Source organism: Equus quagga, chromosome 17, assembly GCF_021613505.1.
Source record: "Equus quagga isolate Etosha38 chromosome 17, UCLA_HA_Equagga_1.0, whole genome shotgun sequence".
In the NCBI taxonomy this organism is placed as follows: Eukaryota; Metazoa; Chordata; class Mammalia; order Perissodactyla; family Equidae; genus Equus; species Equus quagga.
In genome coordinates this window covers 7437514-7463645 of record NC_060283.1, presented here as the reverse complement: position 1 = coordinate 7463645, position 26132 = coordinate 7437514, and the positions used below count along the sequence as shown (strand labels likewise).

Genomic DNA, 26132 nt, shown 5'->3' with positions numbered 1-26132 from the left:
TGAGAGGCAGCCTCAGAGCGGAAAAAGGAGCTGAAAACCTACAGCCCTGAGACAGGCTAAAAGGCCCCGTGCTGGCCTCGGGGGCTTTAGCAAGTGTCAGTTTCCCCATCTGGAAACCAAGGGCAATGAGCCCTTCCACAAAGGGTCATAGATGCATGCGACACATATGTATTATAAATGCCATATCTCCCAACCAGCGTGTGATGGTTAAATGCCGGGGGCCGGGGGCAGGGGAGCAGTTATCTGCTGTGCAGCCACTTTCTAGGGATTGGTCTGAACAACCGCCACAAAGAGACATCTACGTTCTAGACAGAGGTCATAGGACAACTGGGCTTTGAGAAAGAAATGGAGGTTTGTGGCCCTTTGCACCAGGGCAGGTACTGGAGGTGTGGGCCACCAGTCCCTGCGGGCCTCAGAGGGGTAAAAGGGATACGCCTTCGCTAACCCAGCTTCCCCCAAGAAGTGCAGGTAGCCTGCAGAGGGCAAGGGCTGGGCTCTCTGGGGACCGTGGGGTCACTGACCTTTTGTCGGCTGGTGCACATCGCCGGCTCCTCCTCTCCCGGCCCCCCCCTCGGAGAACAGTAAGGACCCTACTGGAGAAGCAGAATTGGGGAGTCAGGCACAGGGGGCTACCCAGCCAGTCCCACCCCAGCCTTGAGGTGACGGAGGGCCCTCTCCAGGGCAGAAGGCCTGCTTGTAGAGCTGGGCGGTGGGTGCCGCTCTTGGGACTCACTCGCTTCGGGGCCTCTAAGGAAAGAGCCAGTTGACAAACCAAGGACCATCGGCCCCACAGACCTCATCAGACTCATGACCACAGACTTCTGCCCTTTGCCCAGGGGTGGGGAGACCGGGCCAGGAGAGCAGAGGCCTCCCTGCTGGGTGAGGAGCCCCTTCTGCTGACAACATGCAGACAGGCCGGCCCCAGGACCTGGAGGCCCTGAGCTCCCGCATCCAGTCTCTGGCTCACGCTCCTCCCAACTCTGCATCTTTGCTCACACCCTCTCTGCTGGGTGACAGTTCATGCTCTTCAGCTCCTTTGAAAGCCTGACACAGGCACCTCTTCCTCCAAAACTGCCCCAATTCACACACCAAACCTCCCTTCTGAGCGTTGCCCATCCTTGAGGCAAACCTGGTTCTCTGTCTACACCTCGTTCATCTACTACAGTGAGTGTTCTTAACGTTGCCTTTGTCCACATCTTTGCCAGTTAGACTGTGGGGCTTCCCTGGGGCAGGGCTGTGGTTTCGGTTTGCTCTTCCTCCCTCTGCTGTGCCTTCAGAAGGGCTGGGAGGTTCTGCCTGGCTGGAGCTCATCGTACTTGTGGGGGGGGGTCCCTTCCTCAGGGATGACTCCCGACTACCCACCATCAGCGCCCAGGCCTCCTCTCCAAAGGCCCCCACCGGCAGGCAGGCACGTGTCACCATGCCTGGGTTCCAGGCCAGCTTGAGCTCTCCGCCCACCCCTGCCAGTGACCTGTGCCCTCAGCACCCGGCTCCCAGGCCCGCCTCCCTTTTGCTAGACCCCACAGGATGGCTTCAGGATGAGGTGAACTCAAGAAAGGAGTTTAAAAGTCCCTATGTGGGCCCTACTCCCACCCCAATCCCAAACCCCAGAACTAAAGTCAGAATAAGACCTGAGCTGTGGACCGTTCTGGATCCTTCGGGCCTTCATCTATGACAAAGCTGAGCCACAGCCAGCACCCCAGAACCAGGCACTGAGAGGCAAGAAGGATGTGAGTGAACCAACCAGGTCCTGATTCCCCACTTGGGACTTCCTCTTTCCCCATGTTTCTTCCCTAATTTCACTTCCCTGCAAGAATCTGAGGCCTCTACCTCCCCAGACCTAAATCCATCCCAAATTCCAGAGCTGAGTCTCTCCCTGCAGCCCAGTGTCCAGCCTGCCTCCAGGCTAAGGAGCCCAGCCCGGCCCTATGGAAGATGAGCCCCGACAAAGGTCGGCCCTGGGCAGGGGATCTCAAGAGAGTCAATGACAGGGAGGCCCGGGCGAGGTCAGAGCTGGGGGCACCACAGTCAGGACTCCTGGGCTCTGTCTCCTGGTTTGCCTAATACCAGGGCTTTTAGATGGTAGGGACTTGGTGGAAGGGAGGCTAAAAATAGATGAATAGTCCCCAAGGCACCACCAATTAAAGGCCGCGTAATCACTAGCAAGTCACTTCATCTCTCTGGGCCTAAACGTCCTCATCTGTCAGATAGGGTCAAGAGACGTTCAAAAGATACAAGGGTGAAGGCGGCCGTGGCCAGCTGTGGTTAGGGATGTCCTACCCCTCCACGCGTCTCTCCTCTCCCCTCTTCACTCCCCTCGTGGAGGGAGGGGCACCCCAGCACAGGGTGAGGGGAAGGAGGCAGCCTAAAAGCCTCTTTCTCCAGCCCATGCTTTTCTCTTTTTATTTAGGTTCATAGAAAAGAAAGAATGATCAGAATGAGTGGAAGGAAATAAAACACCACCATGAGAAAGAAAAAAAAAAGCGAGATACACCACCAGAACGCAAAAAGGTGACTGGAGACAACGGCAGGAGTTCGAACATCTCTTGATGTCAGAAACCAAGGCGAGATGAGGGTGGATGGAGCATGTCGGGGGGAGGAGGGGGAGGGGAGAGCACAGACAGGGACAAGCCCCCCACCCCCAGCCCAGCGCCCACAACAAAATAAAGACACGGCAGAGGAGGGGGCCAGGAAGGGCAGGAAGGAGGCGGGACAGGTGGAGGAGGGCAAAGAGGACCAGGGGGAGGAACAGAAAATCCAGACGCAGGTTGGGGGCAACGCAATCCAATCCAGTCCAAACGGAGCTTCAAACCATACCTTCGCTGTTTAACGTCAGGTGAGCCGGACCTTGGAAAGGGGAAGGAGAGAGAGAAAGAAAGGAAAAAAAAAAAAAAAAGGAGAAAAAAAGAAAGAAAAAGGGAAAGAAACAAAGAAAACACGAGTCATCAAAATCAGCCAGAGAGAGGGGAGAAAAAAGCTTTTTGCTGCCACAATTTAAAAACCCTTTTTAACTTGTGACAGACATCGGGGGAGAGCCCCAGCCCAGAAGCTGAGGAACGGGGCCCGATGCCGAAACAGAAGTTGGAGGGCACAAGAGGGGGAGAGAGAAAGAGAGAGAGAGAAGGGGGCACCGGAGAGGGTGGGGGTACAAGCAGAACCAGAGGAAGGAGGGGGCAGGGAGTCACTGCACACGGAGAAGGGAATTTGGTTTCTTTTTTTTTCTTCTTGCCGGAAAAAAAAAAAGGAAAAGGAGGAGAAGCATGAGGCTCGGAGGGCTGCTTTTTCCTTTTTCTTTTTTTCTTTTTTTTTTTCTTCCGGGAGGCGGAGAGAAAAAAAAACGGTCAACGAGAAAAACGATTCGGATGGAGGAGAAAATAAAACACGACACAAAAATCAAAGCCACCTGGAGAGAGAGAGAGTGTCCTGTTAGCATGGGGCTGAGGGGGCAAGGGGGACCTCCAACCTCCCCCACCCGATCCCAGGACCTGGTGAGCCTGACAGAGAAGGGGAAGACAGGGGCGGGAGCCTGGGCCTAGCAGGAGCCCCCTACCAAAGTGGTTTTGTCCTGTTCCAGTCCTCCCAGCTGCCCCCAACAGGCTCCGTGTGGAGAACCGGCGCCCTGCACACCTGGGCTCAACGAGGGAACTGGGGCTCAGAAGGACAAAGTTAGAGCAGAAGTAGGTAGTTTTGAGAAAGCAGAATCTAGGGGAAACGCTGGAGTAAAGAGAGGGGCTTGGATCCTTCCACAAGGAGGGCTGGGACACTGGGGCCAGTGGTCCCAGACAGCACGGACGGAAGAGGATGGCCGAGACCCACGGGCAGGGGGCCCAGCTCTCTGAGAGGTCACAATCACTCTAGGGACCCTCTTTCTCCAGCCAAGCCCTCTCTGAGATGACCCGAAAGTTGAATTTTGAAAAAGGATAGCGGAAGACCTGTACCCAAAACTGAGAGCAAGATCGGCTGGGATTTTCTCAGGGTTACTTTGACCCCTTGACCTCTGACCCACGGCCTCCTCAGCCTTAGGGGGAGAGACTTTGGCCCATGGGACCAGTTCCCCAGTCCCCTGAGGACACCAGCCAAGGATGGCTCTCTCCCCGAGAGGCTGGCAGCACCAGGCCCCGAGCTGGGCCGAGACCCCAGGGCTCCCCAAGATGACCAGCCAGCGCCACCAAACCTCAACCCTCCCTCGGCCTCCCTGCACAGTGTTGTCTGGCCAACAGGGTGGGAAGGAACAGCCCTGCAGTTCCACATCACCCATGGAAACCATCCCAGCACTGTGGCAATGAGGTGTGGGCCCTGGGGGTGGAAAGCAGAGGCCAGGATGGAAGTATCAAGGGTAAAGAGCTCCAGGTGTCTCTGGAACAAGGCTGGGGGCCAGGAGGCCTGGCTTCCAGGAGAAAAGGCAGGGAGAAGGCCAGGAAGGGCATGGCCAGGGCCAAAGGCCTGGGTCCTGTGGGCAGATGGTTCACCTGTCCCCTTCTCGTCTCTCGGGCGGCATTGGTCTCTCCCCACCTCTGGGGCTGCGGCCGTGTCGGGGAGGGGGCCACAGCTGCCCAGGGCTGCCTCAGGACAGAACAGCTCTTGGAAAGACACAGGTTTCATCCACAAAACAGAAGGGGACCCAAGCGCTTGGACTGAGTCTTATTCCTTATCCCTCTCAATGCCCCCCACTAATTCTTTCTCCAAGAACTACCAGCATCTTCTTCCAAACCCCCTAAATCCAGGACCCAGACTCAGGTCCCTAACCCCTCATCCAACTCTTCCTGGCCAAAATCCAGGCCCAGGAGCTGGGTGCCCCATGAACCCACCCTCTGGTCCCCACAGGCCTATACCACTGCTGGGGTGGGGGGGAGCGGCATCTCTCCCCTCGAAGACCCTTCCACTGCCCAGCTCCCGGCGAGCCTTATTAGCATGCGCACTCTCCCTCTGTCACCACGGCAACCAGCTGCTCAGCTCCCTCAGGCGTGACAGCACCAGCCATCTTGGTGCAGGGGAGGCTGGTTCCTGCCCTGTCTACCCCTGGCTCAGCCCAGCCTGGCCCGGGGGTCTCTCCTTAAGGCCTGCGCGCCGCCTGCCCTGAAACCTCTGCTCCCTCCTCATGTCCCAGCCGCCCTCAGGATGTCACTCCCCATGTCCACCTGTGGCATTAGCCCCTCCTCCCACCACTGGAGAAGAGGCTGGCAGTGACGGATGGCATTACCAAGGGTCCTTTCCTAGGGCACTTTATCTGACTGCTTCTGGGTCTTCTCTCCCTGCTACAAGAGCTGGGGGGAAAGGGGGCGGAGCAACCGGAATCCCCAAAAGGAGATGCTCAGCAGAGGGCTGGGGATCAGGAAGCGGGGTTCCTGGGACTAAGCTAGGCCCGAGGCACAGCATGGAGGGATAGCAAAAGGGGGTGGAGGCACAGAGGACCCAGAGATCTGAAGGGGGAACTGCAGAGTACGGAGTGTAGTGCCAAAGAGGAGGCCCCCAGCCCACCCCGTGAAGCCACTACCTGCCAAACCCACCTCCCCCTTCTCGGTCTCATCCCCTACTCTCCTACCAAAATCCCAGGGAGGACCAGCCTCGAAAGAGGGAAGAAGATATAAGGGACAAGAGTGAGAGACACACAAGTAGACTGTCACAGAGAGACACATGGATGCCTCACATCCCTGGGTGCTTACACACACACACACACACAGACACACACACACCTGCACAGCCACTGACTCGCAAGCACACGCAATGCCTCAATCCAAATCAGTCGGCCACCATGTGCTCCCAAGAAATGGCGAGGTGGCATCCATAGGTCTCATTCCCACTTGTCCCCAAGGCCCAGCTTCCCTTCTTGTCCCGCTGTCCTACTTGCTTGGAAAAGAACTGTTCTCTTTTCGCTCCCCTCCAGCCGCAGCTCACTTCTCCTCCCCCTGCAGCCTTCCTCTCCTGGCCTGGCTGCTCCCCTCTCCCAGGCTCTCTCCTTTATACCCCTCCCTCCACTTGTGTCCTTCCTCTTTCCGCCTCCACTTACCCACTCTCCTTCCTCCCCCGGCAGCCCCTCCTCCACCGTTTTCTCCCTCTCCCTTCCTCCCTCCATCTCTCCCTTTGTTCCGGAGGAGACATGACATCAAGAGCAAGTAAAAGTCACATCAGCACTAAATCTTATCTGCGGGCCTCAGAAGGCTGCGGCCACCAGACACGCAGACTCCCTCTCTCGCACACGCCGAGGTAAACACTGACACACAGAGATGCAGACACAGACAGGACAGATGCAGACACAGATGCAGACACTCCTACAGAGCACACAGAGATGTGGGCCACGTCACAAGGACGCGACGATGGAGGCGCACACACCTCCACACACACTCAGACACATGGACGCAAGCATCTATGGACAGATGTGCACAAAAGTACAGACAACAGAGGAGCAGAGCTACATGAACATGTGCACGCAGATACACACACACACACACACACACACACACACACACACACACAGGTGCCTGCCCACCAGGACCAGGAGACCTCAGGATACCCAAGGAAAAGAGACATCAGCGAGAGAGAAAAGCCAAGCCCTGGACACCACAAGGAAAAATGGATTCCAGCCCCACACTCAGGCCAAGAGCCCCGCCCCTTCCTCCTTTCCCAGGACTCCTGCATCCAGGGCAGGGCCCCGGTCCACGGAGCTCCCAGCCCAGGGCTGCCTGCATCCCCCCCACTCCAACTTCTCGAGATAGAGAATGTGAGGCAGGTTTGGTGACCAGATCACTGCCTGCCTTCTCCGCGGAGGCCCTGTGAGTTCACCTGCAGCCCAGCCTCCAAGCCCGGACCGCCCCACTCAGTCTTCCCTCTCCCTGATCTAATCCCCCGGGAGGAAGAAAAGAAACGGGAAAAACCAAAGCGAGACAGAGAAGGATGGGAACCCAGCCAGAGCCTGGGGAAGGACAGAGACAAAGAAAGAGGTCCCGGGACAGAGCCCTGGAGAAAAAGAGAGGTAAAGACAAAAATCAGAGAGAGAAAAGGCAAACGAAGCAGAAGACAAGGAAAGAAGGGACAGAGAGACCCCGAAGAGAGGCACGCTCCTCGCCCTGCCCTCAGCCTCAGGAAGGAAGAAATAGACCACCCCTCGCTACCAGCCCCAGGACGGGGGCTAGGGGCCTTGCAAGTGTCGGTCAGAGCAGAGAAGCTGCCAGCCTCCCACACCCCTGGCCCAGGAAGGCGTCTCCAGACTGCAGAGCAGATTCCACCCAAGCACGGCCCCCAGCCCCTGGCAGCATGGCCTTCCGAAGCTCCTCACTCACTTCTGGGCACTTCAGAACCCTCTGGCCCCATCTCTCCACCCCGCTCCCCTTCTCCTCCCAAAGGAAGAAGAAAGTCTGCCGCTGGAGATCGGCAAGTGGAAGGGCCTGCCCTCACCTGGCAGTTCTCCCCAGCAAACCAGTAAAGAGGGAACGAGCCAAGGTGGGGCTGAGGCAGCCAAGAGGACCCCCAGACATCCTTCCCCCAGGGACCCCAAATGTGGGCAGGGGAGGAGCCCTTAGATGGCCAGCGACACCCCCTCACACAGGCCCCCCCAGGACAGACCTGCCACCCCAGTGACCGAAAGGCATCACTCACCTTCCATGGGGTGCTCCTCTACAGGCCAGAAGGTTCAGGAAGGGGCGAGGCAGAGAGAGAGAAAAGGAGAGCTGTTAGCAAGGGTACCGAGGACAGGGCTCCAAGGGGAACGATGTCCCCAAACCCACCCAGGCCCTGAAGTCACCCAACCTGGAAGGTTCTGCTGGGGATGAGACAGAGATAGAGCTGTTTCCTGAGTCACTGCCTCACACCCAGGGTCACACAGTCCAAGAGGACCCAAGGCTCATCTTACATTTCAGGCAACTGAGGCCCAGGGCAGGGAAGTGACCGCTCAAGGTCACATGGAGAACTGGAGGCAGAGCCAGGAGTGGCAGTCAAGCGTCAGCCTGACTCCCCCAGGCACGCTCCTCCCCTGCACTCCATTGCATCTCCGAGACAGATGGGGACACGCTCACACAGGGCTCACCCGAGACACACGCTCGGTGACACACTGACACACATAGGCACTTATCGATCCAGAGATACGTATAATCTCTCACACAGCTCACACCTGAAGCCTTTGCACACATGGACCCAACTGCCCCCAGCCCCAGCCCCCCAGGGGAGAAATGTCATTGGTCTGCAGTCAGAAAACACAGTTCTGCCTCAAAGTGCTGTGTGATTCCCATCTATCTCAGTTGCTTAACCTCTCTGAGCTCCCAGTCCCTTTTCTGCAAAAATGAGAGAGGTGGACTAGATCGCTTCTGAGGGCCCTTTCGGCTCTGGTTCTGTGATTCTAAGACAAATGCCTCCTTAATAGCTGGGTGAGGCAAAAGGCACTGAAGGCCAGAGGGGCCGCTTCAGTGATGGGAGGGGGTCAAAATTCAGTGGGCCAGACTGGGCCCTCCCTAGGTCACGCCACAGCCCTCTTATTGGAGACTGTCCGGGCCTGGCCCTGGAGCTCACCAATGGGTCAGGGAGAAGAGGAAGGGAGAGAGCATGGAGACGGTTCCTTCAACTTAACTACAACTCCTCAAGCACGCTGGGCTCTGGCCTGCTTCGTACGAGGGCCCAGCACCCACTCTCCAAGCATTTCTGCCGTGCCCACCTACAGGGGCCTGTAGAGGAAGCAACAGGCGGCAAGAGAAACAGCGCAACCTACACACACACAGACCCAGTGGGGGAACACTCGCGCACACACACCTGTGGGCGCCGGAACACACACATATACACAAACAGCTGTTCCGTACACACTCACACCGTCTCCTCCTACCTCCACCCTCACTTTGTGCTATTTGCTCACTCGCTCCTAGGGGGTTAGCTCTACTGCAGAAACACATGCTGGCATTTATCCTACCTTATAGCACCCCCTAACACATGCGCGCAGGGGGAATGCAGAATTGTACCCACACAGCGAGCTAATACATAACATCAGCCGGGTACACCTCCGCCACCGTCCCACGCTCCCTCTCATGCCTAAACACACACCCCGCGACGAACGCAGCCCCCTTTTTTTCTTTCGATCTATCTATCTTCCACTCTCTAAACCTATACACACAAGCCCCTATGTAGCTCCAGGTGCTACAAACACACTTCTATAGAACACACAGCTTCTCTTTTCTGACAACTGCATCCCCCAAAAGCTGTGTATCCAATGATTTTCTTAAACAAACTGAATCACATGACATTCATGGTGGAGGCGAGAGGGTGTTGGCTAGCAAGGGCCCCGGGGGATCCCCTTGGGCTCTCACGAGGAGCCCTATGTCGGGATCTCTTTGGCCCCAGTGTGTTAAGACCCTGGTGGATCAGCACAGTCATCTCTCCAGCACCTGCACAAACAAGGAGGCGCAGTGCTTTCTAGACGATCCGACATGGTGGGTATGTCTAAAAGTACTCCCACCTGCCACAAACGCGGGTCGAGAGGCTCCCCTCTCCTGGCTTCTGAGAGATGGCGCCCAGAGACTCGACCTCTCCTTCTCTGCTGCTCTCTGCTTTCTGCTGACTCACCTGCGCCCCTCACTTGCCATCACAGCCCCCCAGGCTCAGTCCCACGCCCTCCACACCCTCTCTCTTCTCCCCGCCCTCCTCGGCAACAGCTCACCTTCGTGGCTCAGGGGCTACCAAACCTGCCTTTGCAGCCCCCGCCTCTTGCGCAGGTGCCCATCCTGCATCCGCACCTGTCCTCTGACATCCAAACACCACCACTAAAGCCACGCTGGATGGACATCGCCACCCCTACAATGAAGTGCCTGTTTCCCTGCATTTAGCAAAGACCCTGCTTTCAACCAACACTTCTTGAGGACCCACTATGTGCCCCACAGTCTGCCAGCCTCCAGAGATCATATTAATTAGCACATGCCAGGCACTGCACAGACCCTCGGTACGCATCATCAGGCGTCAGCCACACGGCCACCTTCATGAGCGCGGTGATGTTACCGACCTCCTTGGGATGGAAAAGGAAATTTGCCGAGGAGCACAAAATCACCCGCGACTTTGGTCACTGTGCTCCTAGTCATCACAGCCAACACCCCCACCCCTCAGCCCTGGTTTCTGCAATAACCTGAGCCTGGGTGGTCTTCCCACCCATCCCCAGCCTGGCGCTCTTGGCACAGGTGCCAGACACACTTGACTAAACACGGCTGTGATCAACACACATGCGCACACGCACACGCACATGCATATGCGCTCAGAACTTTCCAGTGGCTCTGGTACAAACCTCTCTTACGTGCTCTCAACCCATACATCCACCTGCCTTCAGAGAAGCTCCATCAGAGTGTCTCCTGGGCTTCTCACCCTCCAGGTGCCCACGACAGACCGCATGACCCTCCCCCGGCAATCCTCTCCTCCTGCCCGCACTCCCTGCTCAGGAACCCCTCCCTCACCCCCGGCACAGCCCCAAGACCAGCCGCTCATCAGAGCTTCTCCTTGGAACAGGACTAAGCCTCTGAAATGCTCTCCCCCTACAGCCAGCATTCTGACCCTGCAATCCACGGTCCACCACTGCCAAGTGGTCCAACCAAGTCACCACCCTGCTTAAAACTCTTCAAGGCTTCCCGGTGCCCACGGGATAAAGCCCCACCTTCTCAGGAAAGTCCATTCGCAGTTTGGCCACGCCCATGGCTCCCTCCAACCTGCTTTCCTGCAACAACCCAGGCTCCGGCCAGACCCAGTTTCTTCCCATTTCCCTAAGGTGCCACGTTTCTGCACACACTGTTCCTTCAACCTGAAACGCCCTTCCCCATCCCCACTCCTCTCACTCTAGCTGCCTGAGAAAGTCGACTCTTGCTTGAAGATGAAGTCAATATACCACCGTCTGTGTTCTGAACTGACCCCCCAGGCAGAGCTAGCCATCTCTTTTGTGTGTGTGTGTGTGCCAGCTCTTGCTATGTACATTGTGTTATCATTTCACTACTCAGATCTCTATTGTTTTGTGTTTCCATGTCTGCTTCCTGGCTGGACTGTGAGATATCCAAGAGCAAGGACAATGACTCGGTCATCTGTCTATATCCAGCTGCTTGCATAGTTTCTGGCTCACAAAAGGCATGCCTATGTTTGTTGAATGAATGATAAAAAAAAAAAACACTTCTCACATCCCAAGCACTTCAAATGTGCCTGGCTCTCTCCGTGCGTTGTTTCATTTCCTCACCACACCTACCTCGTCCATGGATACTGCTGCTACTCCCTTACAGAGGTGGGGAAACCAAGGCTCAGAAAGTGGAAGAAACTTGTCCAAGGTCACACTGCTGGTGAGGGACAGAATCAAAATCTGAACCCAAATCTGCTGGCATTAAAGCTTTCAATGGGCTGCATTCGGCCTGGAAGACAAGACTTCTAGAAGCTGACTTCTAGAAAATCCAGAGTTCTGATTTCATCTCCCACAACGCACAGCCATCTTGGTCTCCTCACCAGCCCCTGATACACTAGACTCACATCCCCTGGACTCCTCATTTAGACTGTTTTCCTGGAGGGAAAACCCCATCCTTTTCTTTCCACCTCCTCCTTGAAGCCCTCCCTGACCACTAGGGTTAATCATCATGGTAGCATTTATTGATCACTTAGAAAAGTGCCTGGCACCTTAAAGGGCTTCCATATATTATCTCATTTAGTCCATCCAAGAACATGACAACCTCCATTTTACAGAGGAGGCCATTGAAGAAAAATGCCAGTAAGTAAAATGCCCGCGTTCACACAGCTGGCAAGTAGCAAGTGCAGGATTCAAACCCGGGCCACCCACGCTCTTAGGCCCTCTGCCATTTGAGGCTTTCCTTGGGAGCATCTATCCCGTCTCTAGGTCCTTACGGCCGGCGCTCTCCGGACCTCTCTCTTGAGCAGTCCGTCCCATTCTGCTCGGAGCCGTTTCCAACCGCGGACAGTGTCAAGACCGCAGGCATGGATGTGAGAGCCGACAGACTGATCCCACATACGTGATCTCGTTTACTGAACTCCCACACGCATAGGCCTTGACTGCCCCACCAGAGGGCACAGATGGAACTGCTCGCCCAACACGAACTCGCGTCTACAGCAGATTCGTTATCAAGGACAACGAAGAAAACAGAAGAAAAGAAAAGAAAAAGTTCTGAGCAGCCGAAACTGACATCATAACAGCTATGCTTGGAAAATGGCTATTTTCTCACAGGAGAGCCTCTCAGACGTCCACCCGGAATCCACTTACTGTTAGGGACATACAATTCTCACATGCCTGGGAACGCTGATTTCCAAGTTCAAGCAGACAGAAAGAGAGAGATGGATATGAGTCGCTACCTGGCAGCTCCTCCTAAGGGCGGAGGTGGAAAAATGAGAGGAAGTTAATGTAAAACGCAAAAGTACACCAGCCAGGCTTCTATTTCAGGCAGGGACAAACCTCAGTGTTGGAACCACTGTGTGACACACCGGTGCAATACCTGAGGGGAATCACGACATCCTGAGACACCCAGAAAAAGTGAGAACACATTCCAAATATTATGCTTAGAGGGGTAGAGAGGTGTGCAACATATTTTAGGAAGATTTCCATTGGAAATGCTTTAAATGTTGGTGACTTGCGTGTTTTAACGGCATAATGAGTTCCTCCCGGAGGGTTCCAGAAGACCGGGATGGTACTGATCGATTTGCACTGCCCCCTCTCAGCGCTGGGACAGCTGGCCGACAAAGACAGGAGCACCCTCAACACACACTGGCTTAAGGGGGAAGCTGTGGCCCGAGGAATTTGGGGTAGTTACTGGTTTCTGATGAAACCCTGTCCCTAGGTACCCCCCATAAACCAAACACAGGTAATCCACGGACGCAGCCCACAGACATCTCTCCTTTTCGGAGGCAGCACGGAGAAAGGAGGGGGACGACAGCCCTGGAGCCAGCTCGGGGTTCAGATCCAGCTCTTCCATCCTGTGCCGTGGTCACGAGGCTTAAATGAGATAAAACATCCCAGGCACCCAGCAAATGCTCACTAGCTGTGAGGCTGCACGCTCTCCTTCCTGGACTGCGTGAGCCGATTCCCTTTTTGTTCTAACTGCTCCCTCACCACGTCTGCGGCCGCTCCTCTCCATCCTCGTCCCAACTGTCCGTTCTTCTGAAGTCTCTTCCCCTTCTCCTTGGCCGCCTCATCTGATCCCAGAGCTTCAAATACTCTCTCTCCATGCACGTGCCTTCCACGTCTCCATCTGCAGCTCCGTCTGCAACTCAAAGCCCTGGTCCCACATTCCCAACTGCCCGGACGCCTCTGTCCAGGAACACCAAGGGACAGCACAACCCACACGCCCAGGGGCTGTGGCCCACGCCTGCGCCCGCCCTGCTTCCCCACTTTCCTTGCGCCCCTCCGCCAGCCTCTCTCCACCCCAGTGCAAACCTGAAACCCCATCATCTCTGCGCCCTCCCCGCCCCCTCCACATGCAAGGCGCAGAGGTCTGCAACTTCAGCCTCAGCCACAGCTGCTTCTCCTGCCACCACAGCTGCCGCCGCCCTTCCTCGCCACTCCCCAAGACAACCCTCAACGTCTCTTTCCTGAACTCTCTCAGCTGATTTCTCCACCGCGTAACTCTGCCCCCTGTAATCCGTTCTGCACCCCACTCCCAGCTTCAGAAATACAGCTCTTCTTATCCATATACCCGCTCCATATTCTTTTGTGGCTCCATTTGTCAATGCTTTGTATACAGTCAGCATCCAATAAATGCAGCTTGAATGGTTTAACTCAAAACTCCAAGATCTGGCCTCAACCCACCGCTCCTGTTTTAGCTTCTACTATTTACTCCCTCTCTGGTGCCCGTCTACAGATATGATGGACATTTCTCACCTTCCAGGCCCTGGTGCCTACCAGTTCCTCTGCTTGGAGTGACCTGCCCCAAACCGAGCTTACTAATCAATGCTCGAGGCCAGTCTTAGATAGCACACCTGTTATCACCGATCCCCCAACTGTAAACTCTCCTCTTCCCCAGAACCCTAAGAGCACTCTGCTTGTCACAGTGACTCCCATTTACTCACCGCTGACATACCAGACACTCATTTAATTCCCACAACAAATCTGGGAGGTATGCAGGCTCAGCCCCGCTTGACAGGGAAAGAGAAATCAGTGTGCAGGGGAGGCACTCCTCTGATGCCACAGGCCGAGGGAGCAGAGAAGTCAGATTTAAACCCAGATCTCAGCCCCAGGAGTCTGCAGTTTAATCACGAAATGACACTGCCTCGTCGCATCTCTTTGGGTCTTTACCACACTATTTTGTGTTGTTCCTTTCCTCTTATTGATGGAGCATTTTCTACGGGCTCGGCACTGTTCTAAGCATTTCACACGAATTAGCTACTTCTCACAACAACTCTGTAAGATAGGTACTACGATTATACCCATTTGACAGATAAGGAAACCAGGGCAGAGAGCACTGGAGTCCAAGGTCACTGCCCAGGCAGCCTGGCTGCAGAATCTGTGCTCTTTTTTTTTTCTTTTTTTTGCTGAGGAAGACTGGCCCTGAGCTAACATCCGTGCCCATCTTCCTCTACTTTATACGTGAAACACCTACCACAGCATGGCTTTCACCAAGCGGTGCCATGTCCGCATTCAGGATCCGAACCGGCAAACCCCGGGCCGCCAAGAACCAGAATGTGCGAACTTAACCGCTGCGCCACCGGGCCAGTCCCGGAATCTGTGCTCTTAACCACACACTGGACTGCTTTTTATCTGCTCCCCCAATTAAGCAGTCAACTCCCGGAGCAGTGTCTTATTGATCTCTGACTCCCCTTCAGCCCCCATCACAAGGCCTGTCACAAAGGAGACCTTGATACCCACCTGCGGAACTAAATCACCAACAAACTTATAAAACACGCACACGAGACACATGTCTACCTCTCTGCCAGCACACGCGTTCCCACTAGTTTCATGTTTCTCTCCCAAGCGAGGGACACACCTGATACTCCATTCCATACATCTGTGCCGCACTCCACTCGGGGTCTCTGACACACACCTGCACACCCTTCACCCTTGATCACTTTTCCCTACACACGAGTGACATGAGGAAGGGTTCACATGCAAACCCCTGCAAAATCTCAGTCTCCCCTAACCTGGCTTTGGCAGATGATCAGCAGCGGGTCCACACACAGTGACTCATATAGCCCTGTCTTCAATCCTGTGACCAGACCCCCAAAGGAATAAAGCAAATTTCCTAACATGGAGGTGCTCAGCCAATGGGTAAGCCCAGCCCCAGGAAGGCGGAGGGATTCCAGAGGATCCACGAATCCAGCCGCACACCCACTATCTGAAGGCAGGTTGTATATCTTGCATCTAAAGCTAAAACTATTTTTTCTAATGTATATTTGATTCGATTAACCACAATGGCAAATGTAACATCAAAGTCACCTAAAAGCTTTCCTGAATTCGTAGTAGCTTTGAGTCACCTATTTTCACAATAAACAGACACAAAAATAACTATTTGGAAAGGGTCCTGTGAATTACCGACTTTTTACAAAATCCTCAATCTCAGAAAACGCTGAGAACCACTCAAAGCGGATAATGAAGTAAATGTAACTGCCTCGGCAGCCCTGGGGCCTCTGGTCCCCAGATCCGTCAGTGATCAGGAGCCAGCCCTCCTCCCTTTAAAGTCTTGCTCCTCCAAACCCAGTACCCAAGAGTGGGAGCCCATTCCTTCCTTCCTTGGCTGAATAAGAATGTACTAGAAGAAGTGTAATGAGCACAGGATATTACAAAAGCTGCCCACAAAATAAAGAACAAATATAAGGAGAGGGAATGAGGTCACGGGTGGGGAGGGAAGTCAGCAGGGCTGTCACTGTGCCTGTCATCTCCAGATGCAATTGGTGTGGACAACTCCCATGCCCGCCCACAGCGTATATCTGAAAATATACACGGACATATTTCCGTATACACATACGGCCTTACCCAACCCTTTATTCTCTCAAATACTTATTAACATATCTCCATTCATTCAACAGATCTTTATCAAACACCCACTGTCTGGTACTATATTAGGTGCAGGAAATAGTGAGATGAATATTCCTGCCCTTTTATCACAGACAAAGCACGACTCTCTCAAGAGATACGGCACACACACACACACACACACACACATTGCGTCAGATGCACAGCCGCCCCTCACAGCTCCAACACAGCTAACACAAACAATCATCTGATACACATCCAGCCCACCCTTATGATACACACAACCGTCTGTCTCACACACAGGTACTTGAACACATCTCAGACACACAATCACACAACCTGCGTTTGGAAGCACACACTTTGCTTGGCTCACTGGGAACCTCTGGCCGAAGAATCCTTTCAGGGAATGGATACAAGCACTCAGGTTGACCAGAGAGCCCCTGCCTGCATTTTTCATACAACCAGGCCCAATTCTGCCACAGTGAGACCACGGACCAATTACTGTAATCTCTCTGTAGCTCAGATTTCCCTTCCATCAAGTTAGAAGGGTGGTTCATCCTATTTTCTTAGGAAGGCTTGGAAGGGAGGGGTCATAGGGACCAGAGAATCTAGTTAAAGATCATGGAAGGACAGATTCCGTACAGAGTCTGGGTGTGTTACTGAGGTCTCACATTTAAAACACATGCACCTGGCTGCCTACACATGCGCACACACCCTTACACTGTGTACCACTCGCTCTTCTTACTAGGCACTGGACTTCCATCTGTAAGCACTACTATTCAAACAGACCCACTCGCACATCACATGCGCACTGCCAGACTCACGGCCCTGTGCATGCAGACACACACACACACAATTTCCCAGTGTAGGGAACACCTGAACTCTCTGGAGAAAAGGCGAGAAGGCACCAGATTAACTTAATACATCCCACCATCTTGTACAAATAAACCCACAGAAGCAATCCCAGACCCTTCCTGATGTATTCCTCTACCACAACTACAGATACACAACCAAAATACTGTGCCAAGTACAGACTTCCCAAACCCAGGGCCACACCTGCAGACGGCTCCTCCCATGGCTGTCCACATGCTCACAGCCTCAAGGACCTCCATCCCCAAAACAGCCCCAGGGCTGCACTAGTTTGTGGGCACACACCTGCACATGCACACACTCCCCAAAAGACTCAACCTCTTGGAAGGCAGACACACACACGACTGCTAAGTGGCCCACAGCCTCTCCAGGTACTGGAGGAAAGGGATGCATGTCTGTGCCCGCATCTGCTGAGAGAGCAACTGCCACAGACCAGGGATGAAGGAGATGCACGTGCCCCACCCCTCGAACTGATGGGGAACCCCTCCCCCACTCCTCAGCCAGACCAAAGGACACAGGTGCCTAAGGTCCCTCCTCCCATCCCCATGAAAACCACAGCACGCTCCAGCCTGGCACCACCCGCAACCTTGACCCTCACTTCACCAGTCTCTGCCCCTCGCACCTGGGGAGCTGGCCGAGCCTCTCCCTGCCTTCAACCTCCCTGTCGAGCCCCTGTTCCACATCCAATCCCAGAGTCCGAGGTCCTGCCAACCCCTGCCCGGCCCGCTGGTCTCCCTGCCAGATCCCACGCCCACAAGGGCTCCGATGTTTGAAACAGAAGCCGCCGCCCCCGTCTCCGACCCGGAAGAGACGCCCGGCCACGTGTGTGCCCTCGTGGAGACCGTCAAATGCTAGTCACGGGCCTGAGAAGCTCAACCAGCCTCCCCCTCGTGCCTCCTTCGCTCTTTGCCCTCGCTGTGGTGAGAAACCCTCAGTTCCCGCCCTCCAGGGCGTGCAGTCACAGACTCCAAGCCCCACTCGCCCTCGCCCGCCCTCGCCCGCGTCGTCGTGCCCTTCTCCTCACGCCCGGGCCCTCGTCCGGCCGCCCCGTCGGGCCTCACCAGCCGCGCCGCCCGCCCTTCACGGATCAACTCTCATAGAGTGGGGTCGGCAGCGCGGGCCCCGCCCACCCCGGCGACCACGCCCCCTGCCCTCATAGGTCCCGCCCACACCGGCCCCGCCCACAGCCCTCCGGGAACCCTCGAGCCCCGCCCACACCGGCCTCACAGCACATCCAGAGCCCTCACAGGCCCCGCCCACAAGGCTCCACCCACCGCCTTCATTGGCCCCGCCCACACCGATCCCGTCCGCAAGCCTTCAGGGGCAACCCGCCTCACCTCACCCACCCGACCCACACGCCCTGAAGCGCCGGACCCTCTTCCTCTCGCATCCTCTTACAGTACCCACAGGCCGCCACAGGACCCACACTGGCCACACCCACACAGGATGCACGCTGGCCACGCCCACACCGGATGCACGCTGGCCACGCCCACATAGGGTTCACCGTCCGCCTCCCCCGGCGGCTCCCGCGCTCCCTGGCTAACCTCCCGCGCCCTCTCCTCGCGACAGGAGTGCCCACACGCCTTCACAGGGACATGCCTCGCAACCCCCCGCGCCGGTGCAATCTCTCACAGGCCCTCGCGCCCGAGCCGCGGGCCGCAGGTGCCCCCGCAGGCCCAGACCCCGGACACTCGCCCTCACCGTCCCCGGGGGCACCCCGCCCCGCACGCCCGCGCCCATGCGCCCTGCGGCCGCTCCCTCGGGCTCACCTTCGCTGCAGAACTTGCCGCCGAAGCCCGTGTGGCTGCAGTCGCAGCCCACCTCGCCGGGGGCCAGAACCGTGCAGAGGCCGCCGTTGGCGCAGGGGTTGCGCGCGGGCGCGCACAGCGGGTCGGCGGCGGCGCCGCGCAGACCCTGGCTGCCCAGCAGCGCGGGGGGCCGCTCGCCCAGCTTCAGGTTGGCCAGGAGGCCGCGGAAGGGCGGCTCGTACTTGACGGTGCTGAGCGTGAGCGCCGAGAGGCGCACGTCGGGCGGGATGCCGCCCACGAACAGGTCGCTGGCCACCTGCATCTCGCGCCGCTTCGAGCGCACCTCGGCGGCCCGGGCCTCGCCGTCCACCGCCAGCGCCGTGCGGCGCGCGTCGCGGGTCAGCAGCACCATGTGCCAGCGGTCGTCGGCCACCGGCGTGTCCAGCTGCAGCGTGGCCGGTTCGGCGCACGAGAGCGTGAAGCGCAGCCGCAGGCGCCCGTCCACCAGCAGCAGCTCCAGGAAGTCGCAGTCGCCGCCGTCGTCCAGGTAGAGCAGCAGCGCGCGCGTGGCGTTGGTGCGCAGGCTGAAGCTGAGCTCGCCGCTGCTCGCCGCGCCCGCCCAGCGCGCGTAGCGAGCCCACTGCCCCGGGCCGCCGCCGAACTCCAGGCCGCCCGCGCCCGCCGCCAGCGTCAGCAGCAGCAGCAGCAGCAACAGCGGCGGCGACGGCGGCCGCCACCGGCTCTCGGGCGCCATGCCTCCGGCGGACCCGGCCCCGCCCGGCCCCCGGCCCCGCTCAGGCTTCAGAGCCGCGGGCGCATGGGGCGGGGAGGGGGCCGGGCGCCCCCCGCGCCGAGCGGGGCTCCCTCGCCGGCTCACAGTGCCATGGGCCTGGCCACGGGGAGAGGCGCTCAGAGGCCCAGGTGCCGGCTTCCCCGGGCGGCGGAGGCGCCCCTCCCCCGCTGCGGGCTCCGACGGAAGATGGGGGAGGGAGGCCTGCGGGGAAACAGAAAGGAAAGGGTTAAAGAGGGGCTCAGAGGAGGGGAAGCCGTCGGTGTCTGGCGCCCCCATTGCACCAGCAGGCGCCCAGTTGTTTTACCTTAGGACTTGAGGAGCGGGCCCTGACCTGGGCAAGAGACACCACCATGGACGGGAGTACTGGGGGCCCAACACTTGGGGAGAGATGGCACTCACCAGGGGCATTACTGGTGTGAGATGTGGACAGAGGAGGAGGTAACACCTTGCTTAGAATCTTGTAGGAGCCCAACCCAGATGCCCTCACCCTTGCCTCCCGTCAGCACCAGGGCCAGCTCCCGTGGGTGAGACCTACAGGTTCTCCAGCGGGTGACCCCAGCCCCTTCCTCTCTGAGCCACCCAACCTCTGCGTGGCTCCTACCCCAGCCACAGCTCTCTCTCATCGGCTCCTGATGCTGGATAATGAAGTTGCTAAATAATTCATTGGAATTAATTAAATGCCAATTCGTCAATGGCATCACTGGGTAACCCGGCTGGGAAGGAGGCAAAAAGGAGAGAAGCCAGTCTGGACCCAGGCGTCCAGGCCTCAAGCCCTCTCCAGCCATGCAAGGACACAGGCATCTGGTTCTACGTCTCCAGTTCCCCCCAAAACACACTCACCCCTTCCCGGGCCCCAACCCCACTGCTCGCCAGCCCAGATCCTTCCTGAACCTAAATGTCTGTCACCCTCCACCTCCAGCTCCCAGTCCTCGTCCTCAGACTTGGTCCCAGTACTTGGGTTCTCTTCACCCCTCAGTTCCACCCCCTCCCCATCCAGGGCTGGGGGAGCCACCAGGAGGCAGGCAGGCTTATTTGCATAAAATTGCCTTTCTGAAATGATTACCCTTGTAACGGGCTGTCAGAGAGCAATTTATACTCCACGCCGGGGAGGGGAATTTGCATCTCGTTAAACTCCGAGTCGTAATTATTTATATCCAACAACCCTCCTGAATATTGCATTGATTTTATTTTGGGGAGGGAGGAAGGCAAAGAGGTGGGGAGAGAAGCCTGGGAGAGAAGCAGGGAGGGGCCCGAGTTTAGGAAAAGACTGAGAAAGATGGAAGAGAAAGGAGAGGAAGGAAAGGAATCACATGAAAAGTGACAGAGATGGAAGAGTAACAGAGGAGAAAGGTGGCCTGATGGGGAGAAAAGGAAAGAGAAGATAGAGAAAATTAAAATCCAAATTCAAACGGCATTTGTCAAGGCCCTGGATGCTGGGCATTTTTACAGATGTCATTTTACTTAACCAATCTGCAAAGTCCCATTATTCCCTTTAACCACTGGGGAAGCCCACACAGAGAAGGCTAGGGACTTGCCCAAGGTCACACAGCCAGTCATAGGGGAACTGGGATTTAGATCCACATCTGTCGGACTCCGGCATCTCCACAAAGGAGTCAAAGGGCAGGACAGCCACAGGTGTCACTCGGAGAAGTGGAGACCAAAAGAAGAGAAGAGGCATGACTTGGAGAGGGAGAAGGTTGGAGGGGTGTGGTTCCTTCCTATGTGGGAGGAAGCTGGGGTATGAAAGGAGAGAGAAAGCTAGGAGCCGCCTAAAAAACCAAGGGGTTGGGGGCTGGCCCCGTGGCCGAGTGGTTAAGTTAACGCGCTCCGCTTCGGCAGCCCAGGGTTTCACCGGTTGGAATCCTGGGCGAGGACATGGCACCACTCATCAAGCCATGCTGAGTTGGTGTTCCACATGCCACAACCAGAAGGACCCACCACCAGAAATACACAACTATGTACCATGAGGCTTTGGGGAGAAAAAGAAAAAAATAATAAAAATCTAAAAAAAAAAAACCCAAGGGGGTGAGCAGAGAGTCATGGGGGGAGGGATGGTTGGAGTGACATGGGTGCAGAAGGAAGATGGGGCAGAGAACCCTCAGGAAGCTGGCAGTAGTGTTTGGGGGCCCCTCTCCAAGAGACCCCAAAGCCCAGATCGCGGGACCTTCCATCTGGCTCCTTCTGACTGCTGCCCCCCGATCCTGTAGACTCCAACGGGGGACTCAAGTGTCCTGCCCCAGGGCCCCTGCAAGGGCTGCCCCTTCCCAGGAGGGGGGGAGGCAATCCAGGCAGGCAGCCCCCTCCTCGTCCAAACACTGTGGGTTATATATAGCTTTGCCACTGCCTTTCCTCATTGGGTAATGGGGATAATTAACATGCGCGGGCTAATTAGCCAATCAAATTAAATGCAGCACCTGCTCCCAGCCTGATTGACGCCCTTACCCCCACACACATGCACCCCCACCCCAGCCCAGGGCAGGGGAGGGGGACCCTCAGGCCTAGAGGAGGGAAAGACCAAACTCTCTCTCTTCTCCAGAAGGGACAGCCAGAGACCCCCAGAAGAAGCACAGCCCTGGTGGCCAGAAGAGTGACGTCCCCTCTCCCTCCCCTGCTGGGGTCTGGCCTAGCCTCTCTCTGCCTCTCTCCTGGCCCCCACCCCCACCTCCGGACACTATTTTGGGGAGGGAATTAATTAGCTATCGATTTCCGCTGGCAGAGGGAATAGGATTTCTTGCTGCTGTCCACTCGCCCCTCAGCTGGGGAGAGGGAGGGCATGAGTTCCCCTGCCCCAGCCCCCACCCGAGTCCCTCTGTCATCCTCACATCCCCCACCCTCTAGGGAGATGGCAGAGGGGTTCTTGCTGAAAAAGCCTAGGGGCAGGGTCTCCCTCGGTCAGGAAGTTGGACAGATACAGTGAAGGATGGTGGGGAGGCCTCCAGAGGCTGGGAGGCAGATGCCTGGTCCTCAGAGCCAGAAGGAATGTTACCTGGTTGGGGAACAGGGGGTGGCAGCGGCAAAGTGGGTGACTCCACCGGTCTGTGTGTGCCAGGATGTGGAGGGAGAGTGTGGGAAGGGAGGGGGGGCTGGGCGCAGGCACGCGCCTGTGAGCCGGCTGTGGGGGCAGAGGCTGGCCTTCTGCGGTGCCTCTGGGGAGGGGCGAGGGCAGCGGCTGGGCCTGAGGCCCCTCAAGGCTCATTACTCATTCTCCCCACAGCCCACAGCTCTGCAGCACAGGCCAGCCTGGCTCAGCATCGGGCCACAGGGGCTGCAGGGCTGGCCAGGAGGAAGCCCAAGCCCTCCCTAGGTCCTCTCTCCAGGGACCCAGAAATCCTTGGGGCAGCTTCAGGCTTGTGAGGCAGAGACAGCCCCAAGAGGAGTACGAGTTAAGCAGACACCTGGGTCCTTTCACCCCACCCCACCCCACCCCACCATCCAGTCCCAGGAAACCTGCTGCCCTTCACCACTCCCTTTCCTTCCCTCAGCCTCCCCGACCCCAGGACCAAGCTTCAGCTGAGCCACCCTCCAACTCATCCTTCCTCTCAGGATACAGGGGCTTCTTGCTAACCTAGGATGCTCTGTCCGACCTCAGCTCCTGGTACTCAGTCAGGCTGTCCGGTCTCAGATCTCCTCCCCAAGGGCCAGGGCCATTGCCTTGCACAACGACATCGAGTAAACAGTGTCCCCTGGAGTTGTGCAAGGCTGTGGCCCCTCCCCTGGGCTCCTGCAGTTCAGTAGAAGCCCCCCGCACCCATAGTGTCAGGCACTGCTCCCCAACACCCACTCTTCTTCTCCCACTTTTGCCCACTGCCAGTGCAGGGACACTGGCCGGAGCAGCCCTGGGATATGCCGCCTGCTGACTGATGTCAGTGCAGTGCACACTGCTGGCCACTGCTGGCCCGGTGCTACTGCTCCCCTGGGGAATGGACCTTTCCTTGTAACCTGGGATTCTGTACCCAGTCAGCCCCCTAGCACCCCCTACCCACAGATGGACTCTGCAGTCTCGAGCCAGTGGTGATGGGAGCTGGCGGGGGTTTGGGTTGGGGTGACTCGCTGCTCTCAGGACCTCAGCCCACTCTCATCCCCACTGAATCGTCCCCCACAGACTCTTTCTAGGTCCACAGCGGCTGACAGACTCCTCCTCATCTTCCCACAGCCAGGCCAGTGCCACTGTGGCATCTGGGCTGCAATTTGCTGTGTGTCAGGTGCCAGGCTGGGCCACCCTGTGCATTGTCTTATTTGGCCCTCCAGTTCTGGCAGGTAATTTTGTTGCCCCAGGCTTACAAACAAGGACCCCGAGCTTAGAATGATGACTTCATTTGCCCACGTGCACGTGCAGGTAAGGGGTCTGCAGGCTCCAACATCCAGGGCCTTCCTTCTACCCTGCAGTGTCCACAGGCCACAGGGCAGTGTCAGGCTCAGAGCCCACCCTTCTCCGATCTGGCCTTCACAGGGGCCACTCTGCAGGCCACCCAGAGTCTGAGTCTGCCCCTGGGACTAAAAGATGCAGACCTCAGAGCCCATGGAGTGCACCCTTCTCAGTTTTTCTGAGGTGGAAACTGAGTCCCAGAGAGGGGCAGTGACTGACCCAGAGCCACACAGCAGAGCAAGAGTAAAACCAAGGTCACTGGCCTTCCATTCTAGATGCTTCCCACTATACCCGCTATTCCAGACCTGGGCCTTCCCACCTGACCAAAGGCCTCAGCCCCCATACCACCAGTACAACTGAGCGAGTAGATGCGACCTCCAGGGTGAGACAGTCTGCACCAGCCCTGGCATAACCCCTGGCCAGGGGCCTTCTCCCAGCATCCACTCTGCCCCCTCTCTGGCCGCATCTACACCGCACTCACACACACACACACACACTTCCAGCCTCTCTCTGGCTCTCCTCTCCTCACGCCGGCTCCCTCTCATGCCAGCTGGGAGTGTGACAGCAGGGGCCTCCCCCGGGCGCCAGGGAGGAAGAGCCGGGTTTACACACATTCTGGTGGCCCCAGAAGGCAGCCCATGGACAGGTGGGAGAAGTGCGTGTTATGAGGAGGGAGATTTTGGCTCGAGCTAAAAAGAAACTTGCTGGCAATGCAAAGCACCCAACAGTGGAGTAGGCTGCCTCTGGGGGGGTGGTGAGTTCCCCGTCTGTGGAGGTGTGCGAGCTGAGGCAGGATGACTCCTGCTTGGCGAGGCTCAGGAGGGGGCTCTTGAATCATATGGGAGGCGGTCGTCAAACTACTTGAGCCCTGAGGTCTCTTTCAGTCTCCGAATGTGTCTTTTGGACGGTCCCCTCTCCTCCCTAAAATCTCAGGTTACATCAGTGGGCTGCAGACAGTTCCCACCTCCCCTTCCTGCTCCCTCCTTCCAGCTCTGATGACTGAGAAGAGACCAGGAAGACCTCCGACGTGTCCACGTCCAGCCACACCTCAGCAGTGGGCGAAAACGAGACCGTGCAGTGATTAGAGGCACTGATTCTGGAGCCTGGGTTCAAATGCAGCTCTACTCCTTTCTCACTGTGTGACCTTGGGCAAGTTACTTAGCTTCTCCGGGCCTCAGTTTCCTTATGCGTAAAAGAGAGATAATAGTAGTGTTGTCAAAATTAAGAGTTAATATATGTAAAGTACTTTTAACAGTGCCTGGGATGGACTAAAGTATGTGTTGTGTTAATGACTTTTTTTTTTTTTGAGGAAGATTAGCCCTGAGCTAACTGCTGCCAATCCTCCTCTTTTTGCTGAGGAAGACTGGCCCTGAGCTAACATCCATGCCCATCTTCCTCTACTGTATATGTGGGACGCCTTCCACAGCATGGCTTGTCAAGTGGTGCCATGTCCACACCCAGGATCCGAACCAGCGAACCCCGGGCCGCCGAAGAGGAATGTGTGAAGTTAACTGCTGTGCCACCAGGCTGGCCCCTAATGATTACTTTTAAAACTCTCATCTCAGCATTTTACAGTTTGCAAATTCCATGTCTCATGTTCTCTTGATTCTCACCAGGGCCTGATGAGAGAAGGGAGCGAGGCAGGTCTTATCACCGCCCTGTTTTGCAGATGGGGAAATTGACACTCAGTGAGGAGAAGGGCCCCCACAACAAGGTCACCGAGCTTGTCAGTAGGGGAGCTGGGACTCAGATTTCGCACCCGGGGCCCTCCTTCACTCTGCTGGATGCCTCCTCCAGCCTGGGAAGGTGAGAGAAGGGACTAAATGGGTCTGAAGACTGGAGGGAGCACAGGCTGGGAGGGAGAGGTGTGTGCGCGGGTCCCCCTGCACAGGTCTCTTCAGACACGGAGAGAAGCGTGAAGGGGCTGGGCACACAAGGGGGCAGCCCGAGGTGTGCGTGATGAGGCTGTTGCTACGTGTGTGGGGCTGAGGAGATGGGCGGGCTGGGGACCGAGGTGAGGTTGAATGACTCGGCGGAGTGGGGGCCGGAGCCCAGGTGCCGAGGAGCTTGGGGGTAAGCCGTGGGAGGGGCGAGCTCATCCCTGAGCCCAGCCCTGTGCCGTTCACAGCTGGGGGGTGCCAGCCTGGGTGGGTGCACCCCAGCAATGCAGAGGGGCCAGATGGTTTCCAGGGGCAGCCTTGTGAGTAAGCATGAGGTGCCTGGGAATGTTCCAAAAGGTATACATGACAGGTGTGTGCGTGTGTGTGCGTGTGTGGAAGGTTATGATAATGATGGTGAAAATAGCTGCCATTTACGGGGGGCTTTCTTTTTTTTTTTTTTTTTTTAAAATTGGGCCCCGGGGCAAAAACCGTTGCCAATCTTTTTTTTTTTGTCTGCTTTATCTCCCAAACCCCTCCTGTACATAGTTGTATATCTTAGTTGCAGGTTCTT

At 56.8% G+C, this 26132-nt stretch overlaps 1 protein-coding gene across 1 annotated transcript in view; it reads right to left on the bottom strand.

Annotated features, from left to right (window-relative positions):
- The window catches only part of NRXN2 (neurexin 2), a 96925-nt gene extending 77649 nt beyond the window's left edge, over nucleotides 1–19276 (bottom strand). Inside the window, exons 1-4 of the mRNA XM_046644030.1 lie at nucleotides 18544–19276; nucleotides 7594–7611; nucleotides 2818–2847; nucleotides 522–593 (exon numbers count right to left, since the gene is read on the bottom strand). Of these exons, the coding sequence (XP_046499986.1) occupies nucleotides 522–593; nucleotides 2818–2847; nucleotides 7594–7611; nucleotides 18544–19276 (853 nt within the window). The remainder of the gene's footprint in view (nucleotides 1–521; nucleotides 594–2817; nucleotides 2848–7593; nucleotides 7612–18543) is intronic.
- Between the last annotated feature and the right edge of the window lie 6856 nt (nucleotides 19277–26132).